Source organism: Perognathus longimembris, chromosome 26, assembly GCF_023159225.1.
Source record: "Perognathus longimembris pacificus isolate PPM17 chromosome 26, ASM2315922v1, whole genome shotgun sequence".
Classification (NCBI taxonomy): domain Eukaryota; kingdom Metazoa; phylum Chordata; class Mammalia; order Rodentia; family Heteromyidae; genus Perognathus; species Perognathus longimembris.
In genome coordinates this window covers 10,203,830-10,219,271 of record NC_063186.1, presented here as the reverse complement: position 1 = coordinate 10,219,271, position 15,442 = coordinate 10,203,830, and the positions used below count along the sequence as shown (strand labels likewise).

The following is a 15,442-nucleotide window of genomic DNA, read 5'->3' as shown; positions in this document are numbered from 1 at the left end:
GTCAGGGAATCGACTTCCTGTGCCTGCGTTTCCCGAGCGCACATAACATAACGAGCCCTCAACTTGGCGGGTTAAATGAGAACCATGTGTCTCTCTGGGCCCTGGCTGATGAGCTCTGTTTATCCTCAATGTAATTTCCTGTTGCAGACTTCATAACGACCCAGTGTGTTTCTACACCAGCAGGGCTCTGGTCTAGAGACAGGCAACTACTTAGCAGCTTTTTGTAGGGGCTGGGGTGGGGGAGGGTGTTGGTAATGACGGAGGCTTGAACTCAGGGCCTAGTGTTCTCAGTGTTGGGTGAGACATCAGCCTTCTTTTTCTCAAAGACATCACCTAGAAAAGAATATGACCTTTGCAGGGTGTGGTGGCTCATGCCTGTCATCTCCAGCGACTCAGGAGGCTGAGATCTGGAGGATCGAGGTTCAAAGCCAGCCCGGGGCAGGAAAGTCCACGAGACTCTTATCTCCAATAAACAACCCAAAGGAAGCTGGAAGTGGCGCTGGGGCTCAAGTGGTAGAGCCCTAGCCTTGAGCACAGAGAGGCTCAGGCACAGCGCCCAGGCCCTGAGTTCAAGACCTGGGACTAGCAAGAAAGGAAAGAAGGAAGGAGGAAGAAAGCAAGGAAGGAAAAAGGAAGGAAGGAGGCTAGGAAGGAGAAAGAAGGAAAGAAGGAAGGAAGGAGAGAAAGAAAGAAAGGAGGGAGGGAAGAAGGAAAGAAGGAACATAAAGGAAGGAAGAAAAAAAGCAACTATACATTAATAAAAATTGAGTTCAAGTTAGGTGCCAGTGGCTCATACCTGTCACCCTAGCTACTCAGGAGACTGAGATTTGAACCTTGATCCTCAGATCCCAGCCTCCTGAGTAGCTAGAATGACAGGCGTGAGCCACCGGCACCTGGGTAAAGAAATCTTCTATCATGAAACAAACTACCCTGGTAGGGAAGTCTGTAGACATTCCAGGTCTCCCAAGTGCAGGCTGAGCCCAGTTCGCCGAGCCTCACAGTGGGGTGGTTAAGCTGGGTGCAACACATGGAAGCAGGAAGCGCTTAAGGTGGCCGGAAGGAATGGAGGAAAAGAGCACGGGGGACTCACCACCACATCCTGGACTTGAAATACCTCTGCCCCGCCGGGGGACAGACGGTTGGGCAAGGAGATGCTGACAGAGGAGCCCGGGAGGACGCTCGGGCCGGAATTATAGACCTGTAGGACAAAGCACACACGGCGAGTTTCAGGGGAATGCACAGACCGTCTTGTGTCATGGCCTAGGGAACCACTCATTAATTTTGGGGGGGGGGGATGGTCCTGGGGCTTGAACTCAGGACCTCCGGGGTGCTGTCCCTGAGCTCTTGTGCTCTGTGGCTCAAAGTGATACAGAGTTCAATGCCCAGGCCCAGAGTTCAAGTCCCAGGACTGACTAAGTAATATTAATAATAATAAAGAAATGGGCCTTAGGTCTCATGAGGGGTTTTGGGGGGCAGGGGGCAGGTACCTGGAGGGTGATGTTGAGAGTCTGGAAATGACAGTCCAGGTCTCCCAGCTGAACGAAGTTGGACGTGTCCACAGACTCTCCATACACGAAGGACGTGGGAGACACAATTCTGAAAGAGGAGCACAGGCGCATTAGCGCCCCACCCGGGCGAGGGCCGCGCCCCGCCATCCTGGGAACCCCCGTCCATCAGGTGACACCAGAGAGCCACTCGTGTTCTGGAAGCAGGGCCTTGCGTGGGCCCAAGGTCCGGGCGACGTACCCAGTCATCGATGTGTCCACTTCATGCAGCAGGGGCACCGTCAGTACCAGGGTGTTGTCATGAATGGCGTCGGTGCGTTCCACATTCCCACTAGCGACAGGAAGAAGAGTGAACGTGAGCCGGCGGCCAGCAGCCCCATCCGGACATCCTCCACACGCCACCCTGTGTGTTCCCAGGCTGCTATTATTATTATTGTTGTTGTTATTGTTGTTTTTTTTACTATTTTGTTTGCCCTCAGGGCCTGGGCGCTGTCCCTGAGCTTTTGTACTCAAGGCCAGTGCTCTATCATTTGAGCCACAGCTGCACTTCCGGCATTTTGAGTGGTTCACTGGAGACAAGAGTCTCACAGACTTTCCTTTCCAGGCTGGCTTTGAACCGTGATCCTCAGAATCTCAGCCTGGGGATGGGGTGGTAGAGCCAGGTCAGCCCGGACTCCATACATCTTTGTGCTGCCCCTCTGCTCATGCCCAGATTGGGAGGCAGGAAGATGGCGGAAGGAGGAGCAAGGAGGTAGAGAAGGGAAGATCAAGTTTCCCTTGACTGACTGATTAAAGTTCCATCTAAATTGGGATTAGCCCAAGGAAAGAGCAGTGGTAGCAGGAGAAAAACAGGGCTGGGCTGTGTGTGTGTGTGTGTGTGTGTGTGTGTGTGTGTGTGTGTGTATTTATCCCACTGGGGTAGAAGCACAGAGCCTCCCCCCCCACCCCCGCCCCGGTCCAAGTTGCTGAGGTTTGGGTGCTAGCCAGTCCTAATCATTTTTCATTCACACTGTGTCCAGGCCTCCCTCTGCGGAGCCCCAGAAAACCTGTATCCTACTCTGCTCTGTGGCAAGCGAGGAAGAGGACAATACTAAAATAGCCTTTCCATCCTTCTCCTTCTCTCTATTGTTCTGTGACAATGGCGCCCTGACCCCAGCCCCGGCCATCTGTCTGTATTCCGTCTGTACATCAGGTGACATTATCTCCTCACAGAGGAAACCCCGGTGGTTCACGCCTGTCATTCCAGCTACTCAGGAGACTAAGATCAGAGGATCAGGGTTCAAAGCCAGCCTGGGTAGGAAAGTTCAGTGAGACTCTTACCTCCAATGAACCACCAGGAAAACTGGAAGTGGTGCTGTGGCTCAAGTGGTAGAGCACCAGTCTGAGTGAAAAAGTTCGGGGACAGTGCCCAGGCCCTGAGTTCAAGCTCTAGAAATGGCGCCTGAAGTTTTAGAAAAACAATTCGAATTGTTAATTCTGTGAATCACTAATGTTAAGGAGACCATGCTATCCTTTATTTTATTTTATTTTCCAGTCCTGGGGCTTGAACTCAGGGCCTGGGCACTGTCCCTGAGCTTCTTTTGCTCAAGGCGGGTGCTCTACCACTTGAGCCACAGCGCCTAGCCTTTAAATCTTTTATTTTAAAAACAGGCAACAAACCCAACTTCGTTTCACGTCTGCTTACCTCTGTGCAGTCACAATGAAGCGGAGAACTTCCTCTTCCCCAGACAGATGGCTCGTGTCAAAGATCATGCTGAATTCATACTACAGGAAAAAAGAAAAAAAGACAAAAAAAGGAAAAAAATGATCATTGGCACCCACAAGCATGCCTGTACTCCAAAAGGGTTTGCTGTAATATTCTATAATTTCTAACTTCTGGAAGCATCTACCTATCTATCTATCATCTATATTTATTGTGTGTCCATCCTAGGGCTTGAACTCAAGGCCTGGGCTAGCACCCCTAGGAGGTGCTGGTGGCTCACATCTGTAACCCTAGCTACTCAGGAGACTGAGATCCGAGGATCAGGGCTCAAAACCAGCCCAGGTAGGAAAGTCAGTGAGACTCTTATCTCCAATGAACCACCAGAAAACCGGAAGTGGCGTTGTGGCTCAAGTGGTAGAGCGCTGAAGAGCTCAGGCCCTGAGTTCAAGGCCACCATGGGCCTCGGAGATGTGAGGAAAACTAGGAGGGAGGCAGGGTTAAGTGACTGGTGGGTGAGTGGGGCGTCCGAGCACCCCATTCCTGCTGCTTACCTTCGACTTTGACCTCATGAATGGAAACCCCACGCTGCATTTGAGGAAGTCAGACGCCAGGAGCTCACAGGAAGTGCCGGTGGCTTCCTGGAAGAGAAATGGCACCATGGAGATGGCCCTTCACAGAGGGTTTCAGGGAGTCGAGGATGGCTAAAGAGCCCCATGACCAGGTAGATTTGCTGTGGTTGCTGTTTCCTTCCCTTTCTCTTCTGCCCCCCATCTCCCCCTATGCGATTCTCCAAGTAGGCAAGTATGGTGGATAAAGCCACTATGAATCAAACCGAGGCTTCGTTCAGTGCTCATGTTGGGGTGAATTGGACATCAGGCCCCTAAGACATGGAGGGAAAGGCAACCTTATTATCTTTTGGGTTCATTGTCTCTAAGTCCACTCCTTCCTTCCACCTTTTAAAATCTTGCTAGAAAGAAACAGACAGACAGAAAGATCCTTGCTGGGTTCCAGTAGCGCACATCTGCAATCCCAGCTGCTGAGCGAGCTAACTGAATCGGAGGGCCCACGTGTTCTGACAGTTCAGGCAGGAAAGTCCTGATAGCCTCTTGTCTCCAATGAGCCAGCAGAAAGCTGGAAGCGGGGGTTGTGGCTCAAGGGGTAGAGCGCCAGCCTTGAGGGGAAAGGCAATCAAGAGTGTGAGGCCCTGAGTTCAAGCCCTGGGATTGGCACAGAAAGAAGGAAAGCAGGAAGGAAGGAAGGAAGGAAGGAAGGAAGGAAGGAAGGAAGGAAGGAAGGAAGGAAGGAAGGAAGGAAGGAAGGAAGGAAGGAAAGAAGGAATGAAAGAAGGAAGGAAGGAAGGAAGGAAGAAAGGAAGGAAGGAGGGAAAGGAGGGAGGGAAAGGAGGGAGGGAGGGAGGGAGGGAGGAAGGAAGGGAGGAAGGGAGGAAGGGAGGAAGGAAGGAAGGAAAGAAGGAAAGAAGGAAGGATAAGAAACCTAGTCAGGTACCAGTGGCTCACGCCTGTCATCCCAGCTACTTGGGAGGCTGAGATCTGAGGATCACAGTTCAAAGCCAGCCCAAGAAGAATGGTCCATGAGACTTTCACTTGCAAGTTAGCTACTAAAGAAAAAAAGAAGCTGGAAGGGGCGCTGTGGCTCAAAGTGGTAGAGCACTAGCCTTAAGCAAAAGAGGTCACGGACAGCACCCCGGCCCTGAGTTCAAATCCTACCTCCGACAAAAACACAAAGGACAAAGCATACTATCAGAGATGTCCCATGGAGCTTATATAGATAATTGAACTCGTCTAGTAGTACACATTGCTCTATAAAGAGCAGGAAATGGTCCACTGACATTTGTGTGTGTGACCATGATGGCACGGAGGCTTGAACTCAGGGCCTTGTGCTCTTGTTTGGCTTTCGTTGTTGTTGTTCAAGGCTAATGCTCTACCACTTAAGCCACAGCACCACTTCTGGCTTTTTCAAGTGGTTCATTGGAGCTAAGAGTCTCAGGAACTTGCCTGCCCAGGCTGGCTTTGAACCGCAAACCTCCCGATCTCAGCCTCCTGAGTAGCTAGGATGACAGAATGATCGGAACCGTATTCGCTCTCAGCACCTGGCATTCACGGTCCCAGAGTTCACCCCCAAGATCGGCCAACGGCGGCTCATTGGCTGGTGCCTAGGAGGAGCGCCGCGGGCCTTGGCACAAGCCTTCTCCTTCCCTGGCGTGCCTGGGTGGTTCTGGTTCTGGGAATAGAGCCAGTGGGGCCAGCCCCAGCCTTCCTTGTGACATGGGGTGGTTGGAAGGATCCCATAGTGCAGCCTGTTGTCCTCTGGGGCCTTGGGCCTCCCTCTCCCACTTGTTTGGATTGGCAGTGTGGGGAAACAGCCCTGATCCGACCACAATACCACACGCTTTGGGAACAGTAACAGCGACAACAAAGTCCTGTGGGATCAACAATGTGTAGACTCTGAGCCAGAGGTGTGAATTTCCACAGCTCCAGAGTTCGTTAAAATAAAAAAAAAAAAGACACCAGGTCTGTTTTTATTTTTATTTTTATTTTGTTGGTCATGGGAATTGAACTCAGGGCCTGGGTACTGTCCTTGAGCTCTTTTGCCCAAGGCTGGAACTCTGCCATTTCAGGCCATATATAGGGCCACTTGTGGTTTTCTGGTGGTTAAACTGGAGATAAGAGTCTCGTGGGCTGGGAATAGGGTCTCGTGGCAAGAGTGCTTGCCTCAAATACATGAAGCCCTGGGTTCGATTCCCCAGCACCACATATACAGAAAACGGCCAGAAGGGGCGCTGTGGCTCAAGTGGCAGAGTGCTAGCCTTGAGCAAAAGGAAGCCAGGGACAGTGCTCAGGCCCTGAGTTCAAGGCCCAGGACTGGCCAAAAAAAAAGTCTCACTAGACTTTCCTGCTCAGGCTGGCTTTGAACTGTGACTCTCCAGATCTCAGCCTCCTGAGCAGCTGGGATGCCAGGCCTGAGCCACGAGCACCCGTCTCTAACACCCTTTTAAGTTTAAAGCTCTCTTGGCTCCCTGTCAGTATCACTGGCTCAGAACCGAGCTATCGACACACAAGTCTGAACTAAATGAAAGCGACATAATAAAACGTAATTGATTTGTCAACTGAGAGAACATTACCTCTTATATTAGCAGAGTCTCAAGTTTAAAAAAACAAAAAACAGATCTCAGCCTCCTGTGTCGTTAGGAGGACAGGTTGGAGCCACCAACACCCAGCTCAGTTCAGCTACTCGGGAGGCTGAGATCTGGAGGATCCTGGTTCAAAGCCAGCCCGGGCAGGAAAGCCCGTGAGACTCTTATCTTCGACGAACCACCAGAAAACCGTAAGTGGCGCTGTGGCTCAAGTGGTAGAGTGCTAGCCTGGAGCAAAAGAAGCTCAGGGACAGCGCCCAGGCCCTGAGTTCAAGACCCAGGACTGGCACAAAGAAAGAAGCAAAGGAAAATTCTACCCATGAAACATTAAGAATGCCAGCCAATATGGCTTCGCTGACTTACTTCCCTACTTTTATTGATTTTAATTCACTTCAGGGCCTCTCCGGCCCAGATCCATTTAATTATTATTCTCTCTGTCCACTTTGAGGAGAATGCCTGCCTCCCGAAATGCCTCTCTCTGCCAGTCTCCGGGGAATGGCGGGGCGGGGGGGGGGGGCAGGAAGGGCGCCTTGAACTGCCAAGCTAAAGTCACTTCCTTCTTTCTGGAAATTTCGGGGGGGTTGGGGAAGGAAGGGAACTAGGATCCTGGAAACTCTTGAATTTATGACTCTGAAATAATCATTTTGTGAGTAGTGTGTTGTAGATAAGAATCTCACGGACTTTCCTGCCCGGGCTGGCTTTGAACCAGGATCCTCAGATCTCAGCCTCCTGAGCAGCTGGGATAGCAGGCGGGAGCCACCGGCAACCCAGCAGGGAGGCCACGCTTTTGAGTGGCCCTCGTCTAGATGCCGCCACACACTGGTGGCTTTCCCTCCCTGGCACACAAGCAGCTTTCCGGGCTGGGCCCGGGTGACCGGCCTCTCGGGAGAGGGATGGGCACTGCCCGCTAGGTCAGCCAAGGGCTGAGTCGCTCCTTCTGATCCTGATCCAGGATCCCTGATGGGTGGGAGAGGCTTTCCTAGGCCCGTTCCTCTCGTCAAGATGGGGTTGTCAAACTTGTGTGTGGCACCCATGTGCTAAACCCACAGGAGGAAGAAGGCAGGGACATGCATTTAACAGGGACCGGCTGGGCATCCTGACATGGCCAGGAAATTAGAAACTGTTCTAAGAGAGTCCCGAGTGCTTCAGCTCAGCCATGCGCACCCTGTTCCTTCGTGGGTGGCCCGTCTTAGCTCATCCCGTTGGCCCCACATGGCGGGGTGCACTTCACAGCCTGAACTGCCCCAATAAGGCAGAGGAGAAACAAGGAGACTTGCCCGTATGGCTATTAATTATCTGAAGCAGGGTCGTTGGCTCCATGGCCCTTGCATGTGCTCACAGTGAGGGGAGGGGAGGGGAGGGGAGGGGAGGGGAGGGGAGGGGAGGGGAGGGGAGTGGGAGGGAGTGGGAGGGAAGGGAGAGACACCTTTAAAGGGTGTGGTTTCAGGGCTGGGAAGGTGGCTTAGTGGTAGAGTGCTCGCCTAGCATGCATGAGGCTCTGGGTTCGAGTCCTCAGCACCACACACACAGAAAAAGCCAGAAGTGGTGCTGTGGCTCAAGTGGCAGAGGGCTAGCCTTGAGCAAAAGCAGTTCAGGGACAGCGCCCAGGCCCTGAGTTCAAGCCCCAGGACTGGCACAAACAAATCAATCAATGTAATCCATCAATTCAAAATCAGAGCGGTGTCCCCTGTCCCCACGTGCAGCCCAGACTGTCAGCGCCCCCAGCAGCGGCCTCCTGCCCAAACCTCACCAGGCTTTTTGTAAAAAGGATGACGAGGTTTTCTTTGGCACAGAGTGTGGATTTCCTGCCCTGCCCCACGGCTCTGTGAATGTCTCTCTCCCGCCCTACTTCCCGTTTCACAGCTCGGGCTCTTTGCCCTCCCAGCAGAGAACTTGTGTCTCTCACTCTTTCCTTTCTCTGTGGCTCTGTGAACTAGCCTTCCGTGGCCTTGGGGGCGGGGTGGTGATGGTAGTGGAAGGTAGCTGTTTCATCTGGAACCTTCTAGGCTGGTGCGCTACCACTTAAGCCTCGCTTCCACTCTGGTCTTTTTGCTGGCTATTTTGCACAGCTAAGTGTGGTGTGGACTTTTCTGCCCATGTTGGCTCTGATGGGCTAAGTGGGAGCCAGCCAACTGCCCAGACTGTCACCTGGAAAGAATTCACTTTAAGCTTTACGCTTGAGCCACAGTGCTTCAAGGTGAGAGGCAAAGTCATATGAACTTCTAGAAGCCTCCCACTGCTTGGTGCTGGTGGCTCCCGCCTGCCATCCTAGCTACTCAGGATCGCAGGCCAGCCTGCACAGGAAAATCTGTGAAACTCTCATCTACACAGACACAGACACACACACACACACACACACACACACACACACACACAGAGCACATACCAATCTAGATGATAGTTGCTAAAAAAAAAAAAAAAGTGGCCCTCGACTTTATTTACTGTCCCTAAATCTTCAAAGTACTCAAGGGTGCTGCAAATGAGAAGAAAGAGCAGAAGGCAAACCCAGTATCATCAAGGCGGTATTTCGTAAGTTTTCAAAGGAATGGCTTTCCTCCTCCAAGGAAAGAAGAGCCACTTGACAAGAAAACGGTGTTGAAATCTCTCCTTGAGTCAATATTTGCAAATTATTCAAGCGCATTTATTTCTTTATTTGAAATACCCTCAACTGGGCTAAGATGTTTAAAAAAATTAGTATGAATCATTTTATGAGCAGCAAGAACTTGTGATGAAAGTAAATTGAATCCTTATTTATCTTTTTTTTTTTTAGATTTTGAAACCTGGATTTAAAAAAAAAAAATTAGTTAGCTCAAAGTTTCCTGAACAGCATCCTTTAACTGTTCTAAGTGTTTACACATTTCCACACTTAAAAGTTTTCTGATCATGGTCTAAATTCAAATCCTGCTGGGCACTGGTGGTCCAAGCTGGGCCTGTAATCCCGGCTACTCAGGAGGCTGAGATCTGTAACAGGGTGTTAGTACTTCCAGCTAGCACACCCCCTTCAATCCCCAAAAGGAAGAGAGCGCAGGGGGTGATTCTGGAAAAACTGACCAGCCCCATGCATCTTCCCCTCCCTCCACACACTAGAACATTCTTTCCTCCCAGTGAGCAAATGGAAGGACTGAGCAGCCAGTGAGAATTCACTCAGGCAGGGCCACATGTACATTAGGAAATCTCTCTCCCTCTCCGCCCTTTGTGCCCATCCTGGGGCTTGAACTCAGAGCCTGGGTGCTGTCCCTTAGCTTGTTATTATTATTATAATTATTTTGCGCAAGGCTGATCGCTATGGCTTGAGCCACAATTCTATTTCTGGCGTGGTGGTGTTTCATTGGAGATAGCATCTCCCTGGATTCTTTTTTTTCCTTCCCTAGGCTGGCTTTGCACTGCGATCCTCCTATTGCAGCCTCCCGAGTAGTTGGGGTGACAGGTTGGTGTGAGGGGCAATGCTCTTAGGTGTGATCTTCCCCAAGGGGAAGTGGTAGCAGGCAGTGGCCTGGGACCCAGCATTGGCAGCACAGGGGCTCGGCCTGGAGGCCAAGGCTTGCGCAGCACTTGAAGGGAACCTTGTTGGGAAAGATGGCATCTGCCCCCTGAGAAGTCATCCACGTTTCCCACCCATCGTGGCCCCCCCCCCCCCCGCACACACAACGCAGGAGGTGACATCAGGAGAAAGATGCGATTCATGCCGAGAACCCAGCTGGCCACCCTGGAGAACGCTGGCAAGACGCACCCAGCCGTGGAGAATCGGGCTGTGTCTGCACATCCCAGCCGCGCCCTGCTAAGCCTTGGTCCCTTGCAGGAGATTGGAAGGTTTCAAGGTCATTATGGGGGACGCGGAGGAGGGTGGGGGTCATTCCTCCCCAGGCTGCGAGAATTAAATGTGCTTAAAATTGCCAGGTGCTATGGCTCACGCCTGTCATCCTGACTGCTCAGGAGGCTGAGAGGTAGAGGATGGTGGGTGGAAGCCAGCCTGGTGCGGGAAAGTCCCTGAGGCTATTTCCAAGGGACTACCAAAACAAAAAGCGCAAAGTAGAGCTGTGGCTCAAGTGGCAGAAAGACAGCCTTGAGGGGAAATTTAAAAAAAAAAACCAATACAGCCAAGAGCAAGAGATTGTAAGTTCAAGCCCCAGCATGGCACTCCAAAACAACAACAAAACCCACAATGTTTTTGCAAGGTCCTATGAAATAACTCCAAGTCCCCACATTTTGTATCTGTGCCCTTTGTTCTGAGCTCTGCTCTGCCACAGGCTCTTTGCCACCGCCTTGGAGAAAAGATGTGGAGGCAAAACACTTCAAGATGAAGCATCTTGTATAAAAAGGCAAACTGCTCCACCCTCTTCCTCCTCCTCCTCCTCCTCCTCCTCCTCCTCCTCCTCCTCCTCCTCCTCCTCCTCCTCCTCTTCCTCCTCCTCCTCCTCCCTTCTTTCCTCCTCCCTTCTTCTTCTTTGTCAGTCCTGGGTCTTGAACTCAGGGCCTGGGCACTGACCCTGAGCTTTGCTTTTGCTCAAGGCTAGCACTCTACCACTTGAGCCACAGCGCCACTTCTGGCTTTTTCTGTGTGTGTGAGGAATCGAACCCAGGGCTTCATGCTAGGCAAGCACTCTACCGCTAAACTACATTCCCAGCTAACCCCACCCTTCTTACTTGGGGTGGCACAAGGGTATTATCTGAAGAGGAAGCTGGGAATCTTTGTGCTCTTGGCTCCAATGGCTGACTTAAGACCCTCCCTCCTAACACAGACAAAAGCCACGTGTGACTTGTGAGCTATCTCTGACCCCTCTACTCCCTCATCTTCATCCCTGACGCCCAGTGTCTAGATCCTCCAGATCTCAGCCTCCCGAGTAGCTAGGATGACAGGTGTGAACCACCTGCCAGCTTTCTTTCTTTTTGATTCAAGGTGCTGTGCTGTGTGGTGAAAAATAATTTTTAAAAAAGATGTAAAAAGCAAAACTCCTTATTTGCCCTTAAGAGAGGAGAAATGATTAAATTGCTCTCTTGTAGTAAATCAAAAAGTGGAGGGGGAAAAAATATCCAGAGATCTGAATGTGTGCTTTCTAAATTCTCCTCACCCATCTGCCACTCCCGGGACTCTGGGAAGACTTTTCTTCTTAATGGATCCTGGTAGCAAAACACAGCTTTCGCTCTGTTGACTTTTCTAAAGCAAAAACGTGCCCCTCCTTTCCGACGTGGTGAATACACAAACGGAGCTTTTCATAAGGCGAAAGTGGAGCCAAGCCAGCCCACATCGAGGCTGGGTAGTGGCTGTGATTAGAAATAATCATTTGAGTTTCTTACCAGAACCTTCTATGGACCACTTCAGGAAGCTGCCCAGCTGCGAAAACCCCAGTATTTTTAGTGAGCTGTGCAGGCTGGAAGAAAGCTTGAAGGCAAAAGGCCACACTAGGTGAGCAACTACAAAGCGGATCCCAGCAACCCGTTTCTACCTTCTCCTGTGCTTTTAACAATGGAGGGCCAGGTGTGGAGGAGCAATTCAAATGCACCAGGGTAGCCCAGGTGCCCATGGCTCATACCTGCCATCCTTCGTGACTCAGGAGGTTGAGAGCTGAGGATCAGAGTTTGAAGCTAGCCCAGGCCAGGAAAGTCTCTAAGAGAGTTAGCTCCAATTACCCAGCAGAAAAGCCAGGAGTGGCGGTGTGGCTCAAGGGGTAGAGCACCAGTCTTAAGCAAAAAAAGCTAAAGGGACAGTTGATCAGGCCCTGGGTGGAAAAGGCCCAGGATCAGCCCATACACCCACAAAATCAAATCAAATCAAAATAAAGGCAGGGGATTTACTTCCGACAGTCCTTGAATGGAAGATAAGGAGTTAGCTGTTATTCTAGAACCTTCCCTCCACTGGGAACAGAGCCAAGTAAGGTTTTCTACCTGTTGAGATGCAGGAAGTTCAAGGTAAAGTCATGGGGGAGGGGGGGTGGGCGGACGGGACAGTGGATTAAAGACAGGAAAAGAGTGGAAAAGACTTATTATTTTCTGAGTATTAATGTCTTCCCTCAGGGCTTTCTTAACAAGGGCAAGCGGCAAGTTCAATCCATCATCTTAATGGCTCAGCCAAGATGTCTAGAAGCATCTTGCACTGTTATTAACAAGAGAACACCATGGAAATCGTTTGTGCCCTCCAGGGAGTGAGCAGCCGGGGTGAAGGCTGTCAGCAATCTGGGGAAACCCTGAAGGATGAGGTGCAGTTCTACCTGCAAATGTTTGATTTCCCTGAGTTTTGCCAACACACTGGGGGCTTTGTTTCCCCTGCACTGATGCATATGGGGGTGGGGGGGGGGATAGCTTTGGCGTGGGTTCACGCCAAGAACTCCCACAAATAAAAAGTTCTACAAAAACTTTACTGTGTCAATTCTCCTTCTCTCTCTCTCCCCTCTCCCTATTCAGATTAGAAATTGTATCGGTTTTATCGCCTGGCGCCATCTTGAATTTTGAGCAGGGAGATTCTGGGAAAGGTAATGCCTAGGACTCCTTTGGTGTGTGTGTGTCGTGGGGGGGGGGGGGGGGAGCCCACTCTCTTTTATGGAGAACCTGACTAATTTTCCTTTCATGGCTTTTCCTTCCAAATAAACTTACTCTGCTTAAAATAGTAAAAGGAACACCTTTGAATTTCTCTGAAGATACCACCACATTTCCCACATTCCCTATCACACAAAGAAATGAAATAACACAGTCTCTTTCTCTATTACCCTGGCTGCCCAGAATCATTAGGGAGGAGTTAGAATTTTTTCTGTCAGAGTGGTGGATTGACATAAGCACTGCACATTCAGGGTAGCTGCTATTTTACAAGAAGCTATTTTAGTGACACCATATCCTATGAAAAGAACTGTGCTTTCTAGGAACTGAAGGTGTGGCTCAAGTGGTAGCAGGCCAGCTAAGTAAAGAGTTGTTTTTCTGACAAGATTTTTTTTGGGGTAGGGAGGTTGGTCATGGGACTTGAACTCAGGGCCTGAGTGATTGATGTCCCTGAGCGTTTCTGCTCAAGGCTAGCATTCTACCATTTTTCTGGTTTTCTGACGGTTCACTGGAGATAAGAGTCTCATGGACTTTCTAGCCTGGACTGGTTTTGAACCTAGATCCTCAGCTCTCAGCCTCCTGAGTAGCTAGGACGACAGGTCTGAGCCACCAGCACCTGGCACTAAAGAGAAGGCAGACCTTTATTATTGACATCAAATGCATACTCAGAAGAGGATGTGGCTCCAGGAAATGCAAATGAGTTATTTTTCTTCTGTGCTGTTTTTGTTTTGTTTTCTTTTTGTTCTGTTTGTTCCTTTATATGTCTTTGGGAGGGTGAAGGGAGGCACAGAAATGGAAGGACAAAGGGTGAACAAATGTAGCCATGGTCCTCACTGGCCACGCTGTGGAAAATGAACTATTCAACTTGTGCGTGGGGAAGGGAGGGAAAAACTGGGAGAGAGCAAGGTAAGGGGGTACATTGTCCAAAGGGAGATGTGCGCATTGCCTGAGTTATGTAACTGTTACCCCTCTGTACATCACCTCTATAATAACAATTAAAAATATTTTTAAACTGGAGATTTTGGAATTTCTCTTTTTATATTTATTTATATTGTATTTTATATTAAATTTCTATCATACTTATTATATTATAATATGCTATACATTCTATTTATATTCTATTTATTGGTTGCTTTCGATTCAAAGCATGTGTAATGATATGTAGTAGGTAATCATGTACAATAGTAAATTTAAAACTTTTAATAAAGGAAACACTCAAGTGAGAGAGTGCAAACCCCAGAGTCCAAGCCCCAGTACCAGCATGCACACACACACACACACACACACACACACACACACACACACACACAGAGCAACATAAAATACAGACATTCTCCAAAGTGCCGCTGATTTGACTATACTAGCCTATTCTTCCCCAGTGGAAAAGGAACAATATTCCGGTGATCCTAACTGTTGCGGTTTCTGTGAGGATCATCCCTATCAAGTAGGTGAGCTGATGTCCTAGACGGAACAAAGGCTGTGTCTGGGGCGAGCTCCTTACCCTCTGCCACATGTTGATGAAGAAGAGCTCCCGGGAGACATTGAAAGACACGTTGGCGTCGTAAGCATCATCTCCCAGGTTGGAGATGGAGATGTTGACGGAGATATTCTTCACTGCTCCCAGAGCTAGATAGGGGGTCATATCATCCACACTGCAATTAAAAAAAAAAAAAAAGCAACAGCAGTGAACACACTGGAGCTCACGCTGAGATAATAGAAAGGCATGGAGGATGCCTGAAAGTGGGAGGGAGAAACTAGAGTCAGAACTACAAGTCCCAGAATCCCATTCAGCAGCCATGTGTCATGACAATCAGGGCCCATGGACCCTTGCTTCTTCATTTTAAACTCAGGTCTTGAGTGCCCGTGGCTTACACCTGTCATCCCAGTTACACAGGAGGCTGAGATCTGAGGATTGAGGTTCAAAGCCAGCCCGGGGAAGGAAAGTCTAATGAGCCACTAGAAAACCAGAAGTGGTACTGTGGCTCAGAGTGGTAGAGTAAGTACTAGCCTTGAGCAAGAGAGTTCAGAGACAGTGCCCAGGCCCTGAGTTCAAGCCCCCTGACCAACCAAAAACAAAAAAAAAGAAAGTACTCAAACTCTCACTAGGCTATAGTACTTTGATATACAAATTCTGGGGAAAGATTTATCCTAAGCCCTCCATGAAGAGAGGGCCTCAGTCTCTCACAAGCCTGGCACACCCACAAGAATAACATGTACAACAAGAAATCAGATGGCCTTGCTCTGGAGGCGAGCAGTCCGAGGATGCAAACAAGATGTGAAAAATGAACTCGGGGAACTTCACATTCTTGAATGGTCTCCAGTACATGAAGGGACCCTGACCTCAAGCTATTGTGGCAATTATTTATTATTGTTGGCCTTCTTCATGTTAAACAATGGATGGGTTATTTCTGTCCCCGTTTGCTTTTGTAAGATTAGAGGAGTCATGGTTAGACCATGAGTTATGAGAGAGCACTAACCTAGCTTTATCTCGAGAACCAATTGCACGCAGCTGGTCACCTCACAATGACCAATTAGAAGGGTAGACTATTAAGC

The 15,442-nt window shown here is 49.8% G+C and overlaps 1 protein-coding gene across 1 annotated transcript in view; it reads right to left on the bottom strand.

The window, feature by feature from the left end:
- Nucleotides 1-15,442, bottom strand: part of Itga9 (integrin subunit alpha 9) — a 111,825-nt gene that overhangs the window by 12,582 nt on the left and 83,801 nt on the right. The window contains exons 18-23 of the mRNA XM_048334593.1: nucleotides 14,391-14,541; nucleotides 3,759-3,845; nucleotides 3,190-3,269; nucleotides 1,747-1,836; nucleotides 1,488-1,596; nucleotides 1,091-1,198 (exon numbers count right to left, since the gene is read on the bottom strand). Of these exons, the coding sequence (XP_048190550.1) occupies nucleotides 1,091-1,198; nucleotides 1,488-1,596; nucleotides 1,747-1,836; nucleotides 3,190-3,269; nucleotides 3,759-3,845; nucleotides 14,391-14,541 (625 nt within the window). The remainder of the gene's footprint in view (nucleotides 1-1,090; nucleotides 1,199-1,487; nucleotides 1,597-1,746; nucleotides 1,837-3,189; nucleotides 3,270-3,758; nucleotides 3,846-14,390; nucleotides 14,542-15,442) is intronic.